Source organism: Saccopteryx bilineata, chromosome 6 (assembly GCF_036850765.1).
Source record: "Saccopteryx bilineata isolate mSacBil1 chromosome 6, mSacBil1_pri_phased_curated, whole genome shotgun sequence".
Lineage (NCBI taxonomy): Eukaryota > Metazoa > Chordata > Mammalia > Chiroptera > Emballonuridae > Saccopteryx > Saccopteryx bilineata.
In genome coordinates, this window is record NC_089495.1 from 202,158,331 (window position 1) to 202,181,017 (window position 22,687).

Below are 22,687 nucleotides of genomic sequence, written 5' to 3' on the forward strand. Positions count from 1 at the left end.
ATATGAGGCCCCACGCCGTTAAGGCCTCATAGGCTAGTTGGACCAAACTAGGGTGCAATCCTCTCCCCTTGCCTCCATCCCCACCTGGTCCCAGGTCCCACCACACCAGAATGCAGGATGGAGGCTGAAGCTGGTGCAGGCAGGGAGGGCTGAGCTGACCGCAGGGACCTTACACCCATCTCTCTCCCAGTCCTCCCACTCCTTCCCCACCTATGACCCCCAGGCCAGCTGTCTGTGTGTTTGACTAAAGGGCAGGGATGGCTGAACCTGCTGGGTGAGTCCAGTGACTCAGAGGCGATTCAGGAGTGCGGGCTGGAGGGCAGGCGGGCAGCAGTAGAGCTGGTGGCCCTGGGACAATGGCTCTGACCGTGAATGTGCGGCGTCTGACGGGGCTGCCAGGCACTCATGACCGACAAGTGAGGCTCAACTTTCGGGGTGAGGCTTGCAGGGGTATAGTAAGAATTTCTGAAAGTTGGGGGCTGTAGTTCCTCCATTCCCAAAGCCCCCAACCCCTTCCCTAGGCATCCCTTCTGCCTGTTTCCTTTTTCCTCCAGCCCAATATCTCCAACTCTCTGCCTCTTTCCCTCCCCATCTCCTCACCTTTCTTTAAGGGGGAATCCCGGGGGACTGGAAGCAGGGCCCAGGATTGGGGAGGGGTCTTCAGGGGGAGGGGCTGATTAATGACTAGATCAAATTCTGAGCAGGTTTTACCCAGAAAACAAGGAGAATTCACTGTGGCCAAGAAGCAGATATTGGTGAGGTTAGTGTGGTTGGGTCCTGGACGGGGAGAAGCTGTTCTGTGACCCCGTCTAAGTCCATCCTGGGGCTGGGGAGCTCATTCCTGAGTTTGTTTTTGTTTTTTGTATTTTTCTGAAGTGAGAAGCAGGTGGGGGTTGGGGGGAGGCAGAAAGACAGATACCTGCATGCACCCCACTGGGATCCACCCCGGCATGCCCACCAGGGGGTGATGCTATGCCCATCTGGGGTGTTGCTTCGCTGCAATTAGGGCTATTCTAGCACCTGAGGTGGAGGCCATGGAGCCATCCTCAGCGCCCCAACCAACTTTGCTCCAGTGGAGCCTTGGCTGCAGGAGAGGAAGAGAAAGATAGAGAGAAAGGAGAAGGGTGGAGAAGCAGATGGGCGCTTCTCCTTTGTGCTGTGGCCGGGAATTGAATCCGGGACTTCCACACGCCAGGCCAACGCTCTACCGCTGAGCCAACAAGCCAGGGCCTCATTCCTGAGTTTTGAGAAGTATAGTCTCAGGAGATGGGGTCAGTCTCAGGCTTGAGAGGTCAGACCCAGTTTGAGACAAATCAGAATCAAGATGGGGGATGATGATTGGTAGTTCTTGATTGGTAGTTATCCCAGATCAGCCCTAGTTTGGAGCAATCCTGTGTTGAGGGGATTGGTGGCTTCAGGTTTGAAAGCTCAGGCATAGGGTTAGTTTCAAGTTTGGAGGGTCAGCTCCTGTTTTGGGGCTAGGAATAGGCTCTGGACTGGGGGTCACGATCAGCCCAGCATCGGGTGTCACAAGGCTCCTCTTATCCCCAGCTATTCCGTTGGCCACACTTTGGGGCTCCGTTGACTAGGGAGTGTCTGTCTGTGCAGGTGGTCAACTGCAGCCGTGTGTTCAGCCCCAGGTGAGCAGGCCCGGGGGAGCCAAGGATGTAGGTGGGACTGGGGGTAGGTGGTTTGGGGTCATTCCTCAGGCCACTCTGCTGCTCCATGCCACACCCCCAGGTCTCTGGGAACCCTGGTGATCTCCCTGCAGCAGCTACAGAGTGCTGGGCATTTGGTGCTGCGGGAGGCCCTAGTGGATGAAAATCTGCAAGTGTCCCCGGTGAGTCCCACTAGCACCCAGCCTGCCAACTCCAAGACTGAGAGTCCCCCTAAATAGAAGATTATATTTCTCAGAGAGGAAAACCTAGACCCATACAGAAGTGGTAATGAGGCCCTACATGGGTCAGGAACCAGGTTAGGCTCTGAGAGCCAGAGGTGTGGCAATGGGGGAAGGTAAGGAGTTCAGTGCCGCTCCCTGTCCCTGCCCCAGGCTCAGTTCTTGTGGGAGACAAAGATAAACCTGGCTGGATTTCCCTGGTGTGTCATGAGGGTCAGTAGAGCCTGGTGGAAATGGACCTGGGTTCAAACCTCAGGTCTACCATTTCCCAGCTGAGAACTTGGACAAGCTACTTACAGTTTCTCTAGGCTGTTTCTTTGCTTCCATTGTGTAAGGTCACACCAAGTGATCTTTTCATTCAGTCTGTTATCATTTGTTGCACTCTCATTATAAGCCCAGTGTTGGGCTGAGCAATGAGGATTGAGTGGTGAGCAAAGCCAGGTAAGGATTTGCTCCCTTTGAGCTCCATAGCTAAAGAGAGAGGTAAACATTAAACACATATCATATTAATACAAATAAGTGTAAAATTGCCACTGACCTGTCTTATAAAAGAACCATTAGGGGGCTTGCAGGTTCTATAACAGAGGGATGGGGTCTATTTGGAGGTCAGAGCAGGTTCCCTGAGGAAGTAGTGTTTGAACTTGGACATGCACAAGGATAGCAGTTAACTAAGTAAAAGGGGAGCTTGTTCCGGGCAGAACTGGCACAAGGAAAAGCCCAGTGCCCTAACAGAGCGTAACTGGGGTGCAGGGCAGGAACAGATCCCCTAAGAAACGGCGCAGGAAAGGCTGGCATTGGCCAGACCTTGCAGAAGTATAATGGATTTCCAAGAGCGATGAGAGAAATTTCGAGTCCTGTTTGGCCCCTTCAAGAGGTAACTTGCACATGGTTAAGATGGTAGTTCTTAATAGGTTGTGAGTAGTCAATCTTAGTAACGAACAGAGAGGAATCACAAGTCACCACAGATGCAGGCCAGGTGGAGTTTATGTAGAGTAAAAAGCAGTGTTCTTGGACTTCTCTTAGTGCCATGGTAGTTTGAGGGTCCCTAGGGCACACTGTGTATATGGTTTCAGATCCAGGTGGAGCTTGACCTGAAGTACCAGCCCCCAGAGGGCACAGCTGGAACCTGGGCAGAGGAGGACTTTGGGGCACCCATCCGGGACAGGTAAACTACACCCCCCCATCATACCGAAGCAAGGCCTGGGGGTCCCCACCCAACGAGGCTGTGGGAAGGGAGAAGTGGTACCCAGTTCCATGCTAGGTCTGCTGGTTATGGTGACCACTGCAACCATGCTGCCTGCTTGCAGCTCTGTGGTCAGCTCTGACCCTTTTCTTTCTTTCATCTTTCTTCCTCCCAGCTCAGAGCTGGTCATCCCCAATGTGGGCTTCCAGGAGCTGGAGTAAGTATGTGGGATGACCTGGGATCAACAAGTCAGTCTTTAGAGTAAGCACCAGTGATGTGGGTCAGTTCCAGGGCCTGGGATCGGTACTGGGTCAATTCCAGGCTTAGAAGTCAGTCCCAGAATCAGAAGTCAATTCTGGAATTAAAGGTATCTCACCTGAGTAGGGGCGGGTCCTGGGATCAGTGGGGTCAGTCCCAGAGTCAGAGGACAGTTCTAGGGTCAGGGAAGTCAAGGGGTCCCCAGAGATGGGTGATAGGTCCCAGACATACCCCTCGAGGACCTTTCATCTCAGGCCCGGGGAGGCCCGGCTGGAGCGGCGGGCTGTGGCACTGGGCCGCAGACTAGCTCAAGGCCTAGCCCAGCAGGACGATGAGGACGAGCTGGAGCTGGAGCTGGAGCTGGATCTGGAAGATGAGCCTGACGTGGAGCTTTCCGGCATCACATTCAGCCCCCTCAAGAGGTAATATGTATACACCACACTCCTCCCACACCCACCAGTGTGTCCACCTCACTCGCTCATACATGCAGGTGCAATGCCCATCCACCCTCACAAACACATGGTCCCAGGATATGGCTGAGGGGTGGACATCCTGGGATCAACATTCACTCACCCCTAGGCATAGACACTACCACACAGACACACACAGTTACACTGGTTCACACATAGCTGCTGGAACTCAGGTAGGTGATGAAAACTTTTTTTTTAAATTTTATTTATTTATTTTTTACAGAGACAGAGAGTGAGTCAGACAGAGGGATAGACAGGGACAGACAGACAGGAACGGAGAGAGATGAGAAGCATCAATCATTAGTTTTTCATTGCACATTGCAACACCTTAGTTGTTCATTGACTGATTTCTCATATGTGCCTTGACCGTGGGCCTTCAGCAGATCAAGTAGCCTCTTGTTGGAGCCAGTGACCTTGGGTTCAAGCTGGTGGGCTTTTGCTCAAACCAGATGAGCCCGCGCTCAAGCTGGCGACCTCGGGGTCTTGAACCTGGGTCCTCTGCATCCCAGTCCGATGCTCTATCCACTGCACCACCGCCTGGTCAGGCAGATGATGAAAACTTGATGAGGGCAAGGAATTTTGTCTCTTCTGGTCACTGCAGTGTGCCAGTGCCTACAAGAGTATTGGCACAGAGTAGGTGCTCAATAAAACTTTGTTGAATGAATGAATGGTTTTAAGGCTCCAGGAATGAGTCAAATTCTGGGTGTAGGGTTGAGATGAGGGCAAAACAAGACCAGAAGGACTCAGAATTCAAAAGTTCAGAAGGAGAGATCTTATCTCAAGCAGTGAGCAAGACTGTAGGTGTGGTAGGGGAGGAAATGAAGTAATACCTCACCTTAACCCTTCCTGCAGCCGAGCCAGGGACCCAGCCCGCAGGGATCACTTCCACGTGTCCAGAGCCCAGGACTTCCAGGTGCCCCTATCCCTCCAGGCCTTAACCCCTTGGGGAATACCACCTGCCCTCCACCACAGGAAGTTATTCCTCCTCACCTCCTGGCAGGCTTGGCTTCCTTTTCTCCTCCTTCTGTACCCTTCAGGTGGGGGTCACAGTGCTAGAGGCCCAGAAGCTGGTGGGAGTCAATATTAACCCCTATGTGGCTGTGTGTGTTGGGGAGCAACGCAGAGTGACCGCCACTCAGCGTGGGACCAATTGCCCTTTCTACAATGAGGTGGGTGTGACCAAAACGAAGGGAGGCCTAAGAGAATGAATGGGCAGGACCCAGAATAAGGATCTGCAAACAAACAAACAAACAAAAAAATCCAGAACTATCTGCAGTGGAAGTATGGCCTAAGTGGGCTTCAGCCAGGTGCCAGGCCTGGAGTCACATGGGCACTTCAAGGGAAAGGGTGCAAAGAGGCGCCATGGGGTGGGGCGGGAAGGGTTAGCAGGGCATTTCCTCTGCAAGAAGCAGAGTGCAGCTGGTGAGCTGGTGTGAACCCTTCACCTATAACCTTCTCTCATCTTTCTCGTTTCCTCACTTCAATCCAGTACTTCTTGTTTGAGTTTCACGAGACCCAACTTCACCTCCAAGACTTGCTGCTGGAGATTACGGTGAGGGGCCCGGGTGAGAAGTTTCTGTCAGAGGGGGCCGCCTGCCCAAACTCCAGGACTAACACCCCTTTCCCCAGGCTTTCCATTCGCAGACCCTCCCCTTCATGGCCGCCCGGATTGGCACTTTCAGGATGGACCTGGGCATTATCTTGGACCAGCCAGGTACTGACACGTTCTCATTGAGACTCATCTGCAAGGACAAGGGAAAGTCCTCTGGGCCCTGATCCTTGCCAGATGGCAATCGCTTCCGAAGGCTGACCTCCACGCACTCCCGCTCTCGCTCCTGAACTGGACATGTACCCCGGCAATTGTCCCCCATTCAGATAAGCTCCCTACTCATTTTGCTGGTCTCCCCTGACCCTCGGCCCGCCCCTTCGCCTCCCAGATGGCCACTTCTACCAGAAATGGGCTCCACTGCACGACCCCCGGGACACCCGCGCTGGGACCAAAGGCTTCATCAAGGTCACTTTGTCCGTGAGGGCGCGCGGGGACCTGTCCCCTTCGCTGCCACCCCCGGGCCTGGGGCACGGTTCAGACATCGAGAAGTGAGCTGGGGTGATGTGGGGAGGAGAGGGGAGGAAGGGGCATTGCCTCCGGGACGCAAAGGGGCAGAGGGGCCGACTTCCGGCGTCTGAGCAGCTCGGCGCCCTCCTCGCCTAGGAACCTGCTCCTGCCTCGCGGGGTGCCCGCGGAGCGGCCGTGGGCGCGGCTGCGCGTGCGCGTGTACCGCGCCGAGGGCCTTCCGGCGCTGCGCCCCGGGCTGCTGGGCAGCCTGGCCCGCGCCCTGCAGGACCAGCGCGTCCTCGTGGACCCCTACGTGCGGGTGTCTTTTCTGGGCCAGCAGGTAAGTGCCCCCTGTCCCCACTCCGCGGAGGCCCAAGCCGTGACCTCGCGCTGACCCGTCCCCACCTGTCCTCGCCCGCGCGCTCAGGGCGAGACGTCGGTGCGCGGAGAGGCGGCGGCCCCCGAGTGGAACGAGCAGCTGAGCTTCGTGGAGCTCTTCCCGCCGCTGACGCGCGGCCTTCGTTTGCAGCTAAGGGATGACGCGCCCCTGCTCGACGCGCCCCTCGCCACTCACGTGCTGGACCTGAGGCAGATCTCCCACCCGGGCCGCGCAGGTGAGCGCATCTGCCCGACGGGTGCCGCCTCGCCTGCGCCCGGTCTGCTCTGGGACCCGCCCCGGAGGGCAACCCGGTCCTCCGCTCAGAAAGCCACCCCTCGGGGCACATTACGCTGCGTGACATCTCCTTTTCTCCTTTGGGAGACGCACCTGTCTCTCCCAGACTACAACGCCACCCTCGGTTTGGTTCCGTATCCAGTAACTACTCCAGCCCTGCGCTCCCGACAGATTTGCTCATACAGAAAGAAGCCATGTCCTTATTATCTATTTACCCCAGCCCCTAATGCGATCCCCTGTAGCTCAGCCCCGATCCGGACTCCACCTCCGCGGGTCTGGCTCCCCCCCCCCCCCCCCCCCGAGCCTAGGCACCAGCCGTCCGCAGTGTCTTTGGAGCTGAGCTGGTTTAGGTCTCCTAGGTGGTGGTAGTTCAGAGTGGTCCGTCCACAGCTGTACGCAGACTTCCCTCCCAGAGGTCCAATCTGACACCCCCTCCCTCGACCTTGCAGGAAATAAGGGTGTAGGCATAGACGGAGTAGTTCCCACCCACCCCAGGGTCCCCTGTAAAACACTGTTCTTGTTCTCCTCAGCGGGGTTTAACCCCACTTTTGGTCCGGCCTGGGTGCCTCTCTATGGCTCGCCCCCCAGCGGGGGACTCCGGGATGGTCTTCAAAGTCTCAACGAAGGCCTTGGCCAAGGCATTTGGTTCCGTGGCCGCCTGCTGGTGGCTGTGTCCATGGAGGTGTTGGAAGGGAGAGCTGAACCCGAGCCTCTCCAGGCCCCACAGGGGTCCAGGTTGTCCAAGCTCATGGGAAAGAAGAAGAAAGCCAGGCGGAGCCAGACGCCAACGCCAACGCCAACGGGGATGCCACAGCACCTGGATGGCAGCTCCAGCGCTAGTGGGCCTGAGGTTCCTAGTGCCATGGAGGTGGAGGTGGAGGAGTTGCTGCCGCTGCCCGAGGTGAGGGCTGGGGTTTAGCCAGGGAGCAGCGGGATCACCCTCAGCTCTGGAGGGTGTGACCAGCTCCGAGGCATTCAACACAGGAGTGGGGTGAGTAGGGGGGTATCTCAGTTTCTGGGCTGGCTTGAAGACCACAGTGTGTGTACACTTGTTCTCGTGTATAGACACTTGTGGGGGAAGCGGGGCTGATCAGTCCAAGGTGGGCCAGAGAGATCTCAGCTCCGGGTCCAGTGGGTTGGGGATGCGAGTGGCAGAGAGGGAAGTGGGACACTTGCCGTGACTCTTCTAGGGCCTTGGTTACAGTATCTTTCTGTGGGCATTTTGGACAAGCGTAGTCGTGGTTGTATCCTGGGAGAGTGAGGGCTGACTCCAGTTTGACGTGCCTTCCCCAGAATGCCTTGGCACCCTGTGAAGATTTCCTGCTTTTCGGTGTGCTCTTTGAGGCCACCATGATTGACCCCACCGTGGCCACGGCCTCCCAGCCTATCAGCTTTGAGATCTCCATTGGTGTGTGGCCTAGAAGAACCCCTGAGGGTCATGGGTTTGAGGGTGGTCACTCTTGTTCCAAACTGAAGACCCCTGGAAGGGGTAGTTAACTTTCAGTAAGGAGGGGACTCTGACTTCTATCGAGGCAGAGAAGGCTGAGGGTGGGGTCAGCCCGTAGCCTGGTGCCTACTGACCCTTGCTGCTCTGGGCAGGTCCTGCGGGCCGCCAGGAGAAGCAGATGGGCCAAGGGTCCAAGACTGGGGAGGAGATGGAGGGCGCGGAGGGGGAGGCACAGCCTCTGCTGGAGTCGGAGGTGGGAGTCAGGCCGGTGGAGGAGGAGGAGCTGGGGACCCCTGCTCAGCGGCCTGAACCCATGGATGGCAGCGGGTGAGTGATCCTGTTGGCTCGAAGGAGGGCATTGGGGGATTCTCCAGTGGCCAAGACTGCCCCTTACAGCCTCTGATCTTTTCTACTGGGCCCAGGCCATATCTCTGCCTGCCCCTGCGTCACCGCAAGCCGTGCGTGCGCGTGTGGAGTCGCTGGGAGGATCACACGTGGCGCCTGCACAGCAGTAACTGTGTGCGGAAAGTGGCCCAGAGGCTGGTGAGAGCGAGGCAGGCACTCCCGGGGAGAGGCTGGGACATTGAGGCATCTGGGAGACCCTGGTATTTGAAGGGAGCTCTGGAGCTGGGATAATGGGCGGAGCTCCAGAGAGCCAGCACCTATTTGGTGCAAGGCCGGAGAGGCAAAGAGCACAGCTCCTGGGCATCCTGAGGAGGCCAGAATTGTGGGAGGACATGGATGCAGAATTGTTGGGCCCAGGCAGGGGCCAGTGAAGGTCATGGGTAAAGCTACTGGGGGGGGGGGGGTGTCCCAACCCGAGAGGTATGGAATCAGTAGGGTGCTAGAAAAATGGATCCACCAACCCCGTGAAGCCAAAGATGGGCAGGGCAGAGAGGTGTGGTGGTGAGTGGGTAGGGTTCCTGGGGTGGTGGCTTGGTCTAAAAGAGTTTAGAGTATGGGACCCTTATGACTCTGTCCTTCTCGCGTCATTGTACAGGACCAGGGGCTCCAGGAAGCTGAGAGTCTGCAGCGCAGGCCAGGACCTGGGGCCTGCACACGTCTCAAGCAGGCATTGGAAGAGCTGGTGGCTGGCAGCAGGTGAGCTGAGAGCCTGTCTCTGTTTGGACCCAAGGGCGGATGGAAGCTTCGTTTGCTCAGCCTTACAGAAGAGTGAGAAAGACATGATGGTCTGTGCGGAAGGAGCTTAATGGAAATTATTGGGGTTAGGCCAGTCCCCTCCAATAAACTCCCTTTCCTATGCTCCCGGAATCGTATGCCTTTCCCCTCTCCTCAAATGTCCCCTGCTCCTTCCCTGCATGCTTGTTCCAGCTAATGACCTCTTCTCCAGCTTTGTAGATAAAATAGAAGCCTCACCTCCCTCCATCCGATCTACTACCTTTGCCAGTTTCTGCATCCATCCGTTCTCCTCCCTTCCTGCTACATTTCGGGAAGTGTCCTTGCTCCCATAGTCACAACTATGATCTTTAAAGGTTTTTAAAATTTATTTATTAATTTTTTTTAGAGAGGAGAGAGAGAGGGAGAGAGAGAGAGACAGAGAGGGAGAGAGAGGAGAGAGAGACAGAGAGAGAAGGGGGGAGGAGCTGGAAGCATCAACTCCCATATGTGCCTTGACCAGGCAAGCCCAGGGTTTTGAACCGGCGACCTCAGCGTTTCCAGGTCGATGCTTTATCCACTGCACCACCACAGGTCAGGCCACAGCTATGATCTTAACTTCATCTTTTCTCACCTACTGGAGGGATTATTCAAGTGGTCCCTAGTTCCCAGGTCATTATGCACCACATAAACTTGTTCTACTCACTTCTATCTTTAACCTTCACTGACTTGAATTCTATAACCTGCTCCAGATATTTCAGTATTTTTCTGATACTCTTCTCAAAAGAGTTATAAATCTATTTGTTCAATAAATATTTATGACACTTACAATGCCAGGCACTATTTTAGGCACAGGAATAGCAGTGAAAAAGCATTCTTGCTCACAAAAATTCCTGAAACTTATATTTTGGTGGTGGTGGGGGAATGGAGCCTGGATAGGGACACAGATAACAAACATGTAAACAAAAAGGTAGAAATTTAAGAATTTTGATAAAGGTAAGTGTTAGGGAGAAAATAAAGGAAGGACGTGTTAGAGAGAGGTGTTGCAATTTAACAAAGGGTAGTGATGGGAGGCCACTGTGAAGATGACATGAAGAAGAGGAAGGAGTGGCCCTGGCCGGTTGGCTCAGCGGTAGAGCGTCGGCCTGGCGTGCGGGGGACCCGGGTTCGATTCCCGGCCAGGGCACATAGGAGAAGTGCCCATTTGCTTCTCCACCCCCCCTTCCTCTCTGTCTCTCTCTTCCCCTCCCGCAGCCAAGGCTCCATTGGAGCAAAGATGGCCCGGGTGCTGGGGATGGCTCCTTAGCCTCTGCCCCAGGCGCTGGAGTGGCTCTGGTCGCAACATGGCGACGCCCAGGATGGGCAGAGCATCGCCCCCTGGTGGGCAGAGCATCGCCCCCTGGTGGGCGTGCCGGGTGGATCCTGGTCGGGCGCATGCGGGAGTCTGTCTGACTGTCTCTCCTCGTTTCCAGCTTCAGAAAAATACAAAAAAAAAAAAAAAAAAGGAAGAGGAAGGAGCAAACCGTGCCTGTAAGGCTGTTCTAGGCAGACAGGTCCTGAGATGAAGTATGCCTGGAGTGTTTGAGGAAGAGCAAGGGAACCAGTGTGACTGCAGCAGAGGGAGCAGCGTAGATGAGGCTGGGGGGTGTTGGGGGAAAGGAGGTTGATGGTGGGTGAGGCATGTGGGAGCCTTGTAGGCCATTGTAATGACCTTGGCTTCTCCTCTGGGTGAGGTGGCAAGCAACAAAAGATTTGGAAAAGAGAAAGGATATGCTCTAACTTACCCTTCAAAAGGATCAGTGGGGAAGGGATGATATGAGAGAGGAAGCCCAGAGAGTATCAAAGAGGGCATTGTAAAACTCCAGGTGACTCCCCCCTCCCTCCCCCTTCCTTCCTTCCTTCCTTCCTTCCTTCCTTCCTTCCTTCCTTCCTTCCTTCCTTCCTTCCTTCCTTCCTTCCTTCCAAGGTTTTATTTATTGATTTTACAGAGAGGCCAGCGTGACGGTAGGGTTGTGCATGAAGGGAGAGAAATGTTTGATGAGGACAGGTGGTAAAATGAGGCAGATCATGTAGGCCCTTTTAGGTCATTTCAAACACTTTGGTTTTTCTACTGAGGTTAGGAAACCTCTGGAGAGAAGTGACGTGGTCTGGGAAGCCTTGAAAAGATCCCTGTGAGCCCTGCACTGAGACTGCTCGTAGGGGAGGGCGTAAGGAAGCAGTGAGAGCAGCTAGGAGGTGTTTGCAGTCCTCCAGGGTGAGCAAGGGTGGTGGCTTGGACGAGAGTGACCCTGGAAAAGGAGAAAAGTGGTCAGATTCCAGATATATTTTGAAGGTGGAGTCTAAATGCATGCTGATGGATTGGTGTGGAATGTGAAAGAGAGCAGCGAAGAATGACTCTGAGGTTTTAGAATAAAGCAGGAAATTTTTTTTAGGGGGGTAGTCATTGGAAACCATGCACTTGATTTGAGCAGGTCATGGTTCAGCTATCTTTGGTCCATTTGTTGGAAATGTCAGGTACAACCCATCTGAGCCTTTGGTGTGCACATGAGCCCCTTGCTTGTAAACATGCAGATCCCGGCAACAGCCGTGTTCCGGGCTTTGGGAGAGTCTGCATTTCTAACTAGGTGATACCTTGCTGTTGGTCTTGGGCCACACTTGGAGTTGCTAGGGGAGGAGATACTTAAATACTAATGAGTTCTGGGGCTCAGAGGTGAGGCAGGCCTCAGTGAATTTGGGAGAGGTCCAAATACAGAAGCCATTCTTGGCTGAGGAAGAGCCCCTCTTGGAGAACGAGACGGAGAGGGGCTGTGTGGGAATCTGGGTGCGGGCGGTCTGCTCTGAGGGAGGTGGCCCGAGGGTCAGTGTTCTCTATGACTCTCTCCTTTGACTGCCATGCCCGCTTCTACTCACTGCAGACAGTTTTGCCACGGTGCAGAGCGCAGGACAATGACCCGGCCCAACGCCCTGGACAGATGCCGAGGGAAACTCCTGCTGCATAGCCTGGTACCGCCACCGGGAAGGGGATCTCGGGCACCCGGCAGGGGCTCTCCATTTACTTTCTCCTCCTGCCCTTCCAGAACCTGCTGGCAAAGCAAGGACTGCGCCTTCTACGGGGCCTGAGACAGGGCAACGTGCAAAAGAAGGTGGCGCTGGCCAAGAAGCTCCTCACAAAACTGCGCTTCCTGGCCCAAGAGGTACTGGTTTCCCACCCTAAATACCCTTTCCCCTAAGCTTTCCAGATGTCTGTTTGGCTCCAGTTTTCATGTGTGTGCAGAAACTAGCCCTCTTTTAACTCTGTGTAATTTTCCCACAAATCCTTTACATTTTTATCACAGTTCTTTTGATGGTCTTGTCTAATAATTCCAATATTTGGGTTACCAGGGGGGTCTACTTCTAATGATTGTTTCCTCTCTTGACCGTGGGTCAGATATTTTTATTTTCCTATGCTTTGTAAATTTTTATTATTTGCCTGGATTTTTTAAATTAAAAAACAAAACAAAACAATAAAGGCTTCCCTGGCTGGTTAGCTCAGTCAGTTAGAGTCGTCCTCAAATGACAAGGTTGCAGGTTCGATCCCCACTAAGGGCACATGTGGGAAGCAACCAGTGAATGCACAACTAAGTGGAACAGCAAATGAATATTTCCCTCTCTCTCAATAATAATAATAAAAGAACAGTAGAGGATAAAATAAATAATATATATAAATATCTCCAGAAAGCTTTGGTAAAGTATAACTTATACATTTTTTCTTTCATGTTTATTGCTTTCTGCTGCCTGTGTAAGAAAACTTTGCTACCTCCAAGCCACAACAATCTAGTAGGAAAAGTAATTTCAGCTGGAGACGGATTCTTTTTTTTTTTTTTTTTGTATTTTTCTGAAGCTGGAAACGGGGAGAGACAGTCAGACTCCCGCATGCGCCCCACCGGGATCCACTCGGCACGCCCACCAGGGGCGAAGCTCTGCCCACCAGGGGGTGATGCTCTGCCCCTCCCCTCCAGGGCGTCGCTCTGCCATGACCAGAGCCACTCTAGCGCCTGGGGCAGAGGCCAAGGAGCCATCCCCAGTGCCCGGGCCATCCCCGCTCCAATGGAGCCTTGGCTGCGGGAGGGGAAGAGAGAGACAGAGAGGAAGGAGGGGGGGGGGTGGAGAAGCAAATGGGTGCTTCTCCTGTGTGCCCTGGCCGGGAATCGAACCCAGGTCCCCCGCACGCCAGGCTGACACTCTACCGCTGAGCCAACCAGCCAGGGCCAGGAGACGGATTCTTGGTCTGTCCATCCAGTGGAGGCCGTGGGAACATGGTCTCAGCTCCACCTCCAGCTTGGTGACCCAGTTCTCTGCCCGCAGCCCCAGCCACCACTCCCGGACGTGCTGGTCTGGATGCTCAGTGGGCGGCGCCGTGTGGCCTGGACCCGGGTTCCAGCCCAGGATGTGCTGTTCGCTGTGGCCGAAGAAGAACGAGGCCAGGACTGTGGGAAGATCCAGAGTCTGCTGCTCACAGTGAGCGCGGGTGAGGGTGAGGGTGCCGGACTGGAGTGGGGGAGGCTCAGAAGGCCAGGGGGTGACGAGGCAAAGCCCTCTGGTTCCCAGCGAAGGGTCTGGTCTCCACACTCATTTTCTTTCATTTGAAAATATTTTTAAATTTAAAAATTAATTTTTAATTATTTTATTTTATTTTATTTATTTTAATTTTTTTTGAGAGAGAGATGAGAAGCATTAACTCACAATTGTGGCACTTTAGTTGTTCAGTGATTGCTTCTCATATATGCCTTGACGGAGGGGCTCCAGCTGAGCCGGTGACCCCTTGCTCAAGCCAGCAACCTTGGGCTCAAGTCAGTGACCTTGGGATCATTTCAGTGACCCCATGCTCAAGCTGGTGACCCTGACCTCAAGCTGGTGAGCCTGCACTCAAGCCGGATGAGCCTGCACTCAAGCCGGATCACGCTCAAGCCAGTGACCTTGGAGTTTTGTACCTGAGATTCAGCTTCCCATGTCGATGTTCTATCCACTGTGCCACCACTAGTCAGGCTATTTTATTTATTTAATTTTTTTTTTTAGGGACAGAGAGAGAAAAGAAAAGAGAGAGTTAGACAAACAGAGAGAGGGAAGCCTTCATTTCTTTTTTTTTTTTTTTCTGAAGTTGGAAACAGGGAGGCAGGCAGACAGACTCCCACATGCACCCGACCGGGATCCACCCGGCATGCCCACCAGGGGGCGATGCTCTGCCCATCTGGGGCATTGCTCTGTTGCAACCAGAGCCATTCTAGCACCTGAGGCAGAGGCCACGGAGCCATCCTCAGCGCCCGGGCCAACTTTTTGCTCCAGTGGAGCCTTGGCTGTGGGAGGGGAAGAGAGACAGAGAGGAAGGAGAGGGGAAGGGGTGGAGAAGCAGATGGGCGCTTCTCCTGTGTGCCCTGGCTGGGAATCGAACCCGGGACTCCTGCATGCCAGGCCAATGCTCTACCACTGAGCCAACCAGCCAGGGCCAGCATTCATTTCTTGATCCACTTAGTTTTGTGTCCATTGGTTGCTTCCCATATGTGCCCTGACTGGGGATTGAACCCACAACCTTGGTGTTTTGGGACGATGCTCTAACCAACTGAACTGACTGGCTAGGGCCTATTTTAATTTTTTTTTAATTAAAACATTAAAATATTTACAATTTTAAATTATTTTTTAAGTATACCCAAACTTTTCAATTATCCAAATGCCAAAAGGAGATTGTACCTTTACCAGCAGCTTTGACATGAGATAAACACCAAATGTTGTCTGGCGCTTCTACCAATGAGGCTCACAGATGGGCAGGGTAATGAAAACGAGAGTGATTATTAGCTCCTTGTAAGTACAGCTGGTTTGGGGGCAAAAGACTTCTACAGGAGCTATCCACCCCTGGAAAAGATGCCCACAGGAACCCTAGGGGTGAGGAGTTGTGTCTGGTGAGCAGCTGTCACCACTGCCATAAGGGACAGGGAATCTAAGTGCGTTGGGGATGAGGAGACAGAGAGGGTGATTATGAAGTATGGGGGTGCAGAGCTCAGAGTGGAGTTTTGGGGTGCAGGGTTTGGGGCAAGAGGAAGTGACACTGTGGGGCCAGGAGGAACAGGGAGTATCAGGGTAAGGAGGTATAGGGTAGAGGCCATGAAGTGAGGTGAAGTAAGGGTGAGGTACAGCGAATGCCCTTTAGATTAGGGAGCTGGAGTGTAGTTCGGTGGTAGAGAGCGGGGGTGCTCCCCAGGGGAGGAGGGCTGTTGGTCTAGCTGGGGTAATGAGAGGTGGGCCCTAACATGCCTCTTCCCCACCACAGGCACCTGGGGCAGCTCCTGGCGAGGTCTGTGCTAAGCTGGAGCTCTTCCTGTGGCTGGGGCTGGGCAGACAAGCCAAGGCCTGCACCTCGGGGCTCCCCCAGGACCTGCTTCCCGAGCCCTCGGCTGGGCTGCCCCACAGCTTGCACCGGGACGGTGAGAGCTTGGGGGACCAGTGGGCCCAAGGCCCAGCTCCTTGTTTGCCCAGGGTGCGGGGCTCGATGCTCAGCTGGGGTTGCGTGGGGTCTGGGTCAGGGGCTGCTGTGGTCTCTTGAGCACACATGGCTCCTTCCTCCGCCCCCCATCCCCCACTACAGACTTCAGCTACTTCCAGCTCCGGGCTCACCTGTACCAGGCACGAGGAGTGTTGGCAGCGGATGACACTGGGCTGTCGGACCCCTTTGCTCGAGTGCTCATTTCTACCCAGTGCCAGACCACACGGGTGAGGGCTGGGCTGAGGTGCGTGGAGGGCACTGGGAGGCGAGGCCGGATGGGCGCTGAGTTGTTCCCCTTAGGCTTTACGTCTCTCTTCCCACCCTGGATCTGCAGGACAGAATACTGGATGGGGCTGCCCTGATTTAGAGCCTGGAGGATCTTAGGGGGGAGGAGTTGTTTTCTGGGATTCACTTTAAGACAAGCTCTGAGGCCGGCAGATTGCAGCAAGGAGAGACCAGGGCTGAGAGGGCAGGCTCCACTACCAATCTGAAGGGTACTTTCATTTTCATCACAGTTTTGCTCCTTTTACGATAAAGTTATTTAAAGCACTACCTTAGGGCACCTGGGATGTGTGTTGGGGGCCTTCCTCTGACACCTACCATTGCCTCCTTGGCTGCATGGCGCCCAAGGTCCTGGAGCAGACCCTGAGCCCCCTGTGGGATGAGCTCCTAGTGTTTGATCAGTTGATCGTGGACGGAAGGAGGGAACACTTGCAGCAGGAGCCGCCCTTAGTGATCATCAACGTCTTTGACCACAATAAGTTTGTGAGTGTGGCCTGGCCCCCCCCACTCGGGTTCCTGCCCCCCAAGCAGCCCCTCTCCTTGTCTTGATGCCCCCTCGCCTGGCACCTGAGCCTCTTCCACTTTTGTCTTCACTGGCCGGTTCCCTGCAGGGCCCCGCTGTGTTCCTGGGCAGGGCGCTGGCTGCCCCGAGGGTAAAGCTGATGGAGGACCCTTACCAACACCCTGAACTGCAGTTCTTCCCCTTGAAGAAGGGACCTCGGGCAGCCGGAGAGCTCATCGCCACCTTTGAACTCATTGAGCTGGACTACAGTGGCCGGCTTGAGGTCAGAGAGCCATGGCCCAGCTGGCACGAGCTGTGGCTTCCTCTTGTTATCCTATCAGGTTCTCCAGCCCCAGAAACTATAGAACATGGGCTTGTTTCAGGGTTACCCCAAGTCCCTGGCCCCAAGAGAATGCCAGCTGCAGATCTGTCTCAGGGTCACCTCATTGGACCTCCAGATACCAGGAAACACTGGAAGTAGACAGGCCCTAGGTTCACCTAACCCAGGCCTCCAATCCTAGAGAATCCAGGTTGTGAGTTCATCTTCATGCCTGAGAAACCCTCCAATCGTTCCTGTGCATGGCTGTTTCCTAGGCACCCCCTCCCACAAATCCAGCCTTGCCTAGGCCCTCTGGATTTCTTTTTCACCAGCAACTCTTCATTTTTTCCCCCCATGGCCAGGATTTCCCTCCTTGGGCTTGTTTGCTGTTTGACCTTTGATCTCTTGTCCCCTGCAGCCCTCGGTGCCCAGTGATGTGGAACCCCAGGACCTGACATCCCTGGTTAAACCCCTCTCCGGACGTCTATCCCTGCCACCCAGTGTGCACCCGGTGCTCAGGGAGTTCCGTGTTGAGGTAGCGCCAGGCACTCACATGCCCTCCTTCCCCCACACCTAGGTGCCCCTCTGTCAGGTACAGGCCCCTGAATCTCCCACTTCCTGACCTAGGTGCTGTTCTGGGGTCTGAGGGGCCTCGGTCGTGTACATCTGTTTGAGGTGGAGCAGCCCCAGGTTGTGCTGGAGTTGGCTGGGCGACGTGTGGAGTCTGAGGTCCTGGCCAGTTACCGTGACAGCCCCAATTTCACTGAGCTCGTCAGACATCTGACAGTGGTAAGATCATGAGCTGGGGGCAAGAAGTTTGCTCAGTGAACTTCCAGGGGCTGTTTCCCCTCATTTTCTATTTCATAGTGCATCTTTTTCTCCATTGTATACTTGAAAAAAAAGAAATGTTTTCTTTTGTTGTTGAGTGAAATATTCTGTAGATGTCAGTGAGGTCAAGTTGGTTGATAATGTTATTCAAGCCTTCTTGCTGACTTTCTGTCTAGTTGTTTTATTTATTACTGAGAATATGGTACTGACATCTTTATTATTGTCGAATTATTTGTTTCTCCATTATTTTTGTCGCTGTATTTTGAAGTTCTATTGTTAGGTGCGTATATGTTTATAATTGTTATAGCTTCCTGCTGAATTAACCTGTTTATCATTATAATGTCTTTCTTTTTTACTATTAAATATTTTTTGTCTTAATATCTATTTTGGCCCTGGTTGGTGGCTAAGTGGACAGAGCATCGGCCTGGCATATGGGCGTTCCAGGTTTGATTCCTGGACAGGGCACGCAGGAGAAGTGAGACAATCTGCTCTCCCCGCCCTTTCTCCCCCTTCTCTTTCTCTTTCTTTTTCTCTTCCTCTTAACAGCTAGTGGCTCAATTGGTTAAAGCCTGGCCCCGGGCGGGCGCTGAGCCTCACTCTGTTGAAGCAGGTGCTAAAATAACTTGGTACTCAAGCTGGCCCCAGATGGGGTTGCTGGGTGGATCTTGGTCAGGGCACATGCAGGAGTCTGTCTCACTATCTCACCTCCTCTCACCTTAAAAAAAAATCTATTTTGTCTGATAGCTACTCTAGTTCTCTGATTATTGTTTGCATGACATATTTTTCCCCATCCTCTTACTTTCAAACTATATGTGTCTTTCTAAAGACTGTCTCTTGGACAGCATGTAGTTGCATCTTTTAAAAAAAAATTCAACTGTCAATTTCTGCCCTTTGATTGAAGTGTTTAATACTATCATATTTGATGTTATATTTGATATGATTCGGTTTGTATCTGTCATTTTGCATATTGTTTTCTATATGTCTCATATTTTTGTTCCTGCTTTGCTACCTTATTTTATATTAAATAGATATTTATTAGTATACTACTTTAATTTCTCTGTTGATTTTTAATTAGTTGTTGCTTTGGGAATTACAATATATATACTGATATATTATGATATACTTAAGAGTAATTAATACTAACTTAGCTATAGTAAAATATAGAAACTTTTCTGTCTTTTATAGTTATAGAATATAAAATTAAAATATTATATTTAGCCTGACTGGCGGTGGCACAGTGGAAAGAGCATCGACCTGAGACGCTGAGGTCCCAGGTTCAAGACCCTGAGGTCACCCATTTGAGCACAGGCTCATCCAGCTTGAGCCTAGGCTTACCAGATTGAGCACTGGGTTGCCTGCTTGAGTACAGGATCATCAACATGATCCCTAAGTTGCTGGCTTGAGTCCAAAGGTCACTGGTGTGAATCCCAAGGTCACTGGCTTGAGCAAGGGGTCACTGGTTTGGCTTGAGCACCCCCCCATCAAGGTACATATGAAGCAGTCAATGAATGACTAAAGTGACACAACTATGAATTGATGCTTCTCATCTCTCTCCCTTCCTGTCCTGTCTCTCTCTTAATAAATAAATAACAATTTATATTTATAAAATATTAAGATATAGAAACTTTTCATTATAGCTCTATTCCTTCCTTTCTCCTTCATGCTTTAATTGTCATACATATGTAAAATAAGCCCAGCAATACAGTATTATGATGATTGTTCCCCCTTCTTAAGATCTATTGATGGATATGGAATTCATGGGTTAAAGGGCATACATATTTTTAGGTTTTTTTTTTTTTTTCATTTTTCTGAAGCTGGAAATGGGGAGGCAGTCAGACAGACTCCCGCATGCGCCCGACCGTGATCCACCCAGCACGCCCACCAGGGGGCGATGTTCTGCACCTCTGGGGCATTGCTCTGTTGCATCCAGAGCCATTCTAGAGCCTGAGGCAGAGGCCACAGAGCCATCCCCAGTCCTCGGGCCTACTTTGCTCCAATGGAGCCTTGGCTGCGGGAGGGGAAGAGAGAGACAGAGAGGAAGGAGAGGGGGAGGGGTGGAGAAGCAGATGGGCGCTTCTCCTGTGTGCCCTGGCTGGGAATTGAACCCGGGACTCCTGCACGCCAGGCCAACGCTCCACCGCTGAGCCAACCGGCCAGGGCCTGCTCATTAATTTTTTACAGTGCACAGACCCAAACACTTTATGTTTTACCATGAAATCCATCAGCGATTTTAGCTTCTGTCTGAAAACACGTGCTGTGACGTCATGCCTATCCACCGGCGACTGGCCAGGAAGTAAGAGCTGTTGTATATGGTCCCAAGCTGGATTGCATGTGAATGTAATGAATAGGTCTGAATGCCCATAGTGACGAACATATGCAGTTGCATCTTGAACATACTCATGCATATGACGTGAACTGCCTGTATATAAAGATGGCAAAATCGTTAGTCTTCCAACATTAGTTGTATTACTGTCATTTACAACTGCATCTCGCAAATGAACGTATTCTTCAGAGTGAAGCCTGGTCTGATTCAAACAGATGAATATCAAACGTTCTGTTTCAATTTTTGCATATATATCTATGATGTATTGGTGAAGCAATTGATGGCATTTCAAAATGTGATTGTCTTCATTCTCTCGAATCATTAATCGGTATGAATAATAGTTCATTGCGCTGCATTTCACATTTGTTTCTTCACCACTGACTGGATTTATCATCTTAATGTTGAAGTGATATCCATCAGCACCATTCCCAAAAATGATTGGATATTGCAGGGCATTGTAGCATCGATGAGTTTCTGCAAGTTTTGTCAATTGATTGTTTCCCCGATGGAGAACAATATCTCTAGGTTGGAATTGATCTCCAACTGTAACAATTGCCACTTTGTCTATAGTTGGAGCATTGAATCTTCACATATGTTCTCCAGCAGCTGTTTTGTCAGCATGAATAACAGTCTTGTGTGTATCAGATGGCATCATATCAATTGCTGTTTTGAACAAACGCACTAAATTGTTTTTTTCGTGAAGAAGCTCTTGCAGTTGGGAAATGATGGACCTTTTTATGCTGGTAGAAATTCTGCAGCATGCATGCAATTCATCATGGCCATCACCGATGAAATACATTTGTAGGAATTTATGTTGACCATCTGGGAACGGAAGCAGGGAGCCAGCTTTATGATAAATTTGTCCTTTCACTTTGAAAGTTGGCATGAATTGAGCTGTTATGATTTCTGTGCCGAACGACGTCATTTGGAAACATGAGCTCTCTTTCCTGATGTTAGATAGGATATGCTTTGATTAGGCGATATATCCAGCAAGCAAAGTTTTTTTTTTTAATTTTTTATTTTTTGTATTTTTCTGAAGTTGGAAACAGGGAGGCAGTCAGACAGACTCCCGCATACGCCCGACTGGGATCCAACCGGCATGCCCACCAGGGGGCGATGCTCTGCCCATCTGGGGCATTGCTCTGTTGTGACCAGAGCCATTCTAGCGCCGGAGGCAGAGGCCACAGAGCCATCCTCAGTGCCCAGGCCAACTTTGCTCCAATGGAGCCTCTGCTGCGGGAGGGGAAGAGAGAGACAGAGAGGAAGGAGAGGGGGAGGGCTGGAGAAGCAGATGGGCGCTTCTCCTGTGTGCCCTGGCCGGGAATCAAACCCAGGACTCCTGCACGCCAGGCCGACGCTCTACCACTGAGCCAACTGGCCAGGGCCAGCAAGCAAAGTTTTTAATGGCTCTGGTGGTTCTCCAAGTTGAGGCAGTTTAATTTTTCCAGTGGCGCAACACATTCCTTTTGTTTCTCCATTAAATTTCAGAGCCTTGCAATAAGGACACACTTCAGTCATAGTGCCAATGAGAACATGCCGGCTCAAACTATAATCATCAGCTGGGTTGTACCAGAATGCATGGCGATTGTAATCGCGTGATTGCTGAGCATGGAGTCGTGTTTGGTGCTGATCTGCTGTTTCTCATTGACGTCTTTCAGCCACTCTCAGCCTGTAGCCTTCATTCTATTGAGAACGAAGCAGATCTGAAGCTGCAGAATTCGATCACCGTGCTTACAACTGTGCATCCTCAAGTCTGGCTGCATGTAAATGGATCATAAATTGGAAACATTGAAATGGAATCATAAAATATTTAGTATAGTGTGTGTTGCTTTTATGTCCAACAGATGAGCTGTTTTTTTTTAAAAAAGCATGTTTTTACCTGTCACAGGTGTGACATCCATATCTATATAATAGTAGGTATATAAAAAAGAGCACGTATTCGAATGCAACATTGTCTCAAAATTTCAAAGCAATTGGTGAAGAACTTTCGGAGATTTAAGATTTTGAACAAATGAACATTTACATTTTTATTTATATAGATTTGATGTTTACAACAGTCTTTCAAATCCAGAATTGTGTCTCTCTTTTAGTCAGGAAACAGGCTTACCAGATGACACAATGAGGCTGTGGCAGAGCTAAGAGTGTGGATTTAAATACATGGTTTTCTGCCTGACCTGTGGTGGCGCAGTGGATAAAGCATGAACCTGGAAATGCTGAGGTTGCCGGTTCAAAACCCTGGGCTTGCCTGGTCAAGGCACATATGGGAGTTGGTGCTTCCTGCTCCTCCCTCCCCTCTCCCCTCTCTTTAATGAATAAATAAAATCTTAAAAATATATATTAAATACATGGTTTTCCATGTGTCTCTGCGGCCTCTCCCTCCTCCCCAGGTCTTCAGAGACACAGGTCCTCTCTCTCCCCCCAGGACTTGCCAGAGCGGCCTTACCTGCAGCCCCCACTCAGCATCCTAGTAATTGAACGCCGGGCGTTTGGCCGTACAGTGCTCGTGGGTTCCCACATTGTTCCCCACATGATGCGATTCACACTCCGGGATCATGAGGATCCCCTTGAGGAGGAAGGGGAAGAGGAAACGGACTTGATACCCAAGGAACCTGAAGGCAAGATCCTTTCTCTTTGGGGCCACCAGACTGAAACCCCTCTGGTTCCAGGCCGGGATGAGTCCAGGAAACCCTCTGGTGGGACGTGGAGCCTGACCTCTACTCACCTGAATTCCTGTCTCATTTCCCCTCTCCCAGGACAGAAGTCCTTGGACCCCTTATTTGTTGAAGCAGGGATGCCCACGCGGCTCCTGAAGGTGATGG

At 52.0% G+C, this 22,687-nt stretch overlaps 1 protein-coding gene across 3 annotated transcripts in view; it reads left to right on the forward strand.

The window, feature by feature from the left end:
* The first annotated feature begins 313 nt into the window (after window positions 1-313).
* Window positions 314-22,687, forward strand: part of LOC136309116 (fer-1-like protein 4) — a 32,302-nt gene continuing 9,928 nt past the window's right edge. For 2 of the 3 annotated variants that reach the window (XM_066237192.1, XM_066237195.1), the window contains exons 1-30: window positions 314-435; window positions 705-760; window positions 1,552-1,640; window positions 1,741-1,840; window positions 2,971-3,062; window positions 3,256-3,297; window positions 3,593-3,760; window positions 4,661-4,721; window positions 4,846-4,977; window positions 5,298-5,360; window positions 5,438-5,522; window positions 5,746-5,905; window positions 6,021-6,204; window positions 6,292-6,478; window positions 7,068-7,438; window positions 7,831-7,945; window positions 8,137-8,311; window positions 8,407-8,527; window positions 8,985-9,085; window positions 12,016-12,103; window positions 12,178-12,294; window positions 13,445-13,597; window positions 15,402-15,555; window positions 15,717-15,841; window positions 16,245-16,379; window positions 16,508-16,681; window positions 17,136-17,252; window positions 17,345-17,506; window positions 22,291-22,483; window positions 22,622-22,680. In XM_066237192.1, coding sequence (XP_066093289.1) covers window positions 357-435; window positions 705-760; window positions 1,552-1,640; window positions 1,741-1,840; window positions 2,971-3,062; window positions 3,256-3,297; window positions 3,593-3,760; window positions 4,661-4,721; window positions 4,846-4,977; window positions 5,298-5,360; window positions 5,438-5,522; window positions 5,746-5,905; window positions 6,021-6,204; window positions 6,292-6,478; window positions 7,068-7,438; window positions 7,831-7,945; window positions 8,137-8,311; window positions 8,407-8,527; window positions 8,985-9,085; window positions 12,016-12,103; window positions 12,178-12,294; window positions 13,445-13,597; window positions 15,402-15,555; window positions 15,717-15,841; window positions 16,245-16,379; window positions 16,508-16,681; window positions 17,136-17,252; window positions 17,345-17,506; window positions 22,291-22,483; window positions 22,622-22,680 — 3,858 coding nt within the window. In that variant the 5' untranslated portion in view covers window positions 314-356. The remainder of the gene's footprint in view (window positions 436-704; window positions 761-1,551; window positions 1,641-1,740; window positions 1,841-2,970; window positions 3,063-3,255; window positions 3,298-3,592; window positions 3,761-4,660; window positions 4,722-4,845; window positions 4,978-5,297; window positions 5,361-5,437; window positions 5,523-5,745; window positions 5,906-6,020; window positions 6,205-6,291; window positions 6,479-7,067; window positions 7,439-7,830; window positions 7,946-8,136; window positions 8,312-8,406; window positions 8,528-8,984; window positions 9,086-12,015; window positions 12,104-12,177; window positions 12,295-13,444; window positions 13,598-15,401; window positions 15,556-15,716; window positions 15,842-16,244; window positions 16,380-16,507; window positions 16,682-17,135; window positions 17,253-17,344; window positions 17,507-22,290; window positions 22,484-22,621; window positions 22,681-22,687) is intronic. The other variant, XM_066237193.1, reaches the window with a different exon arrangement.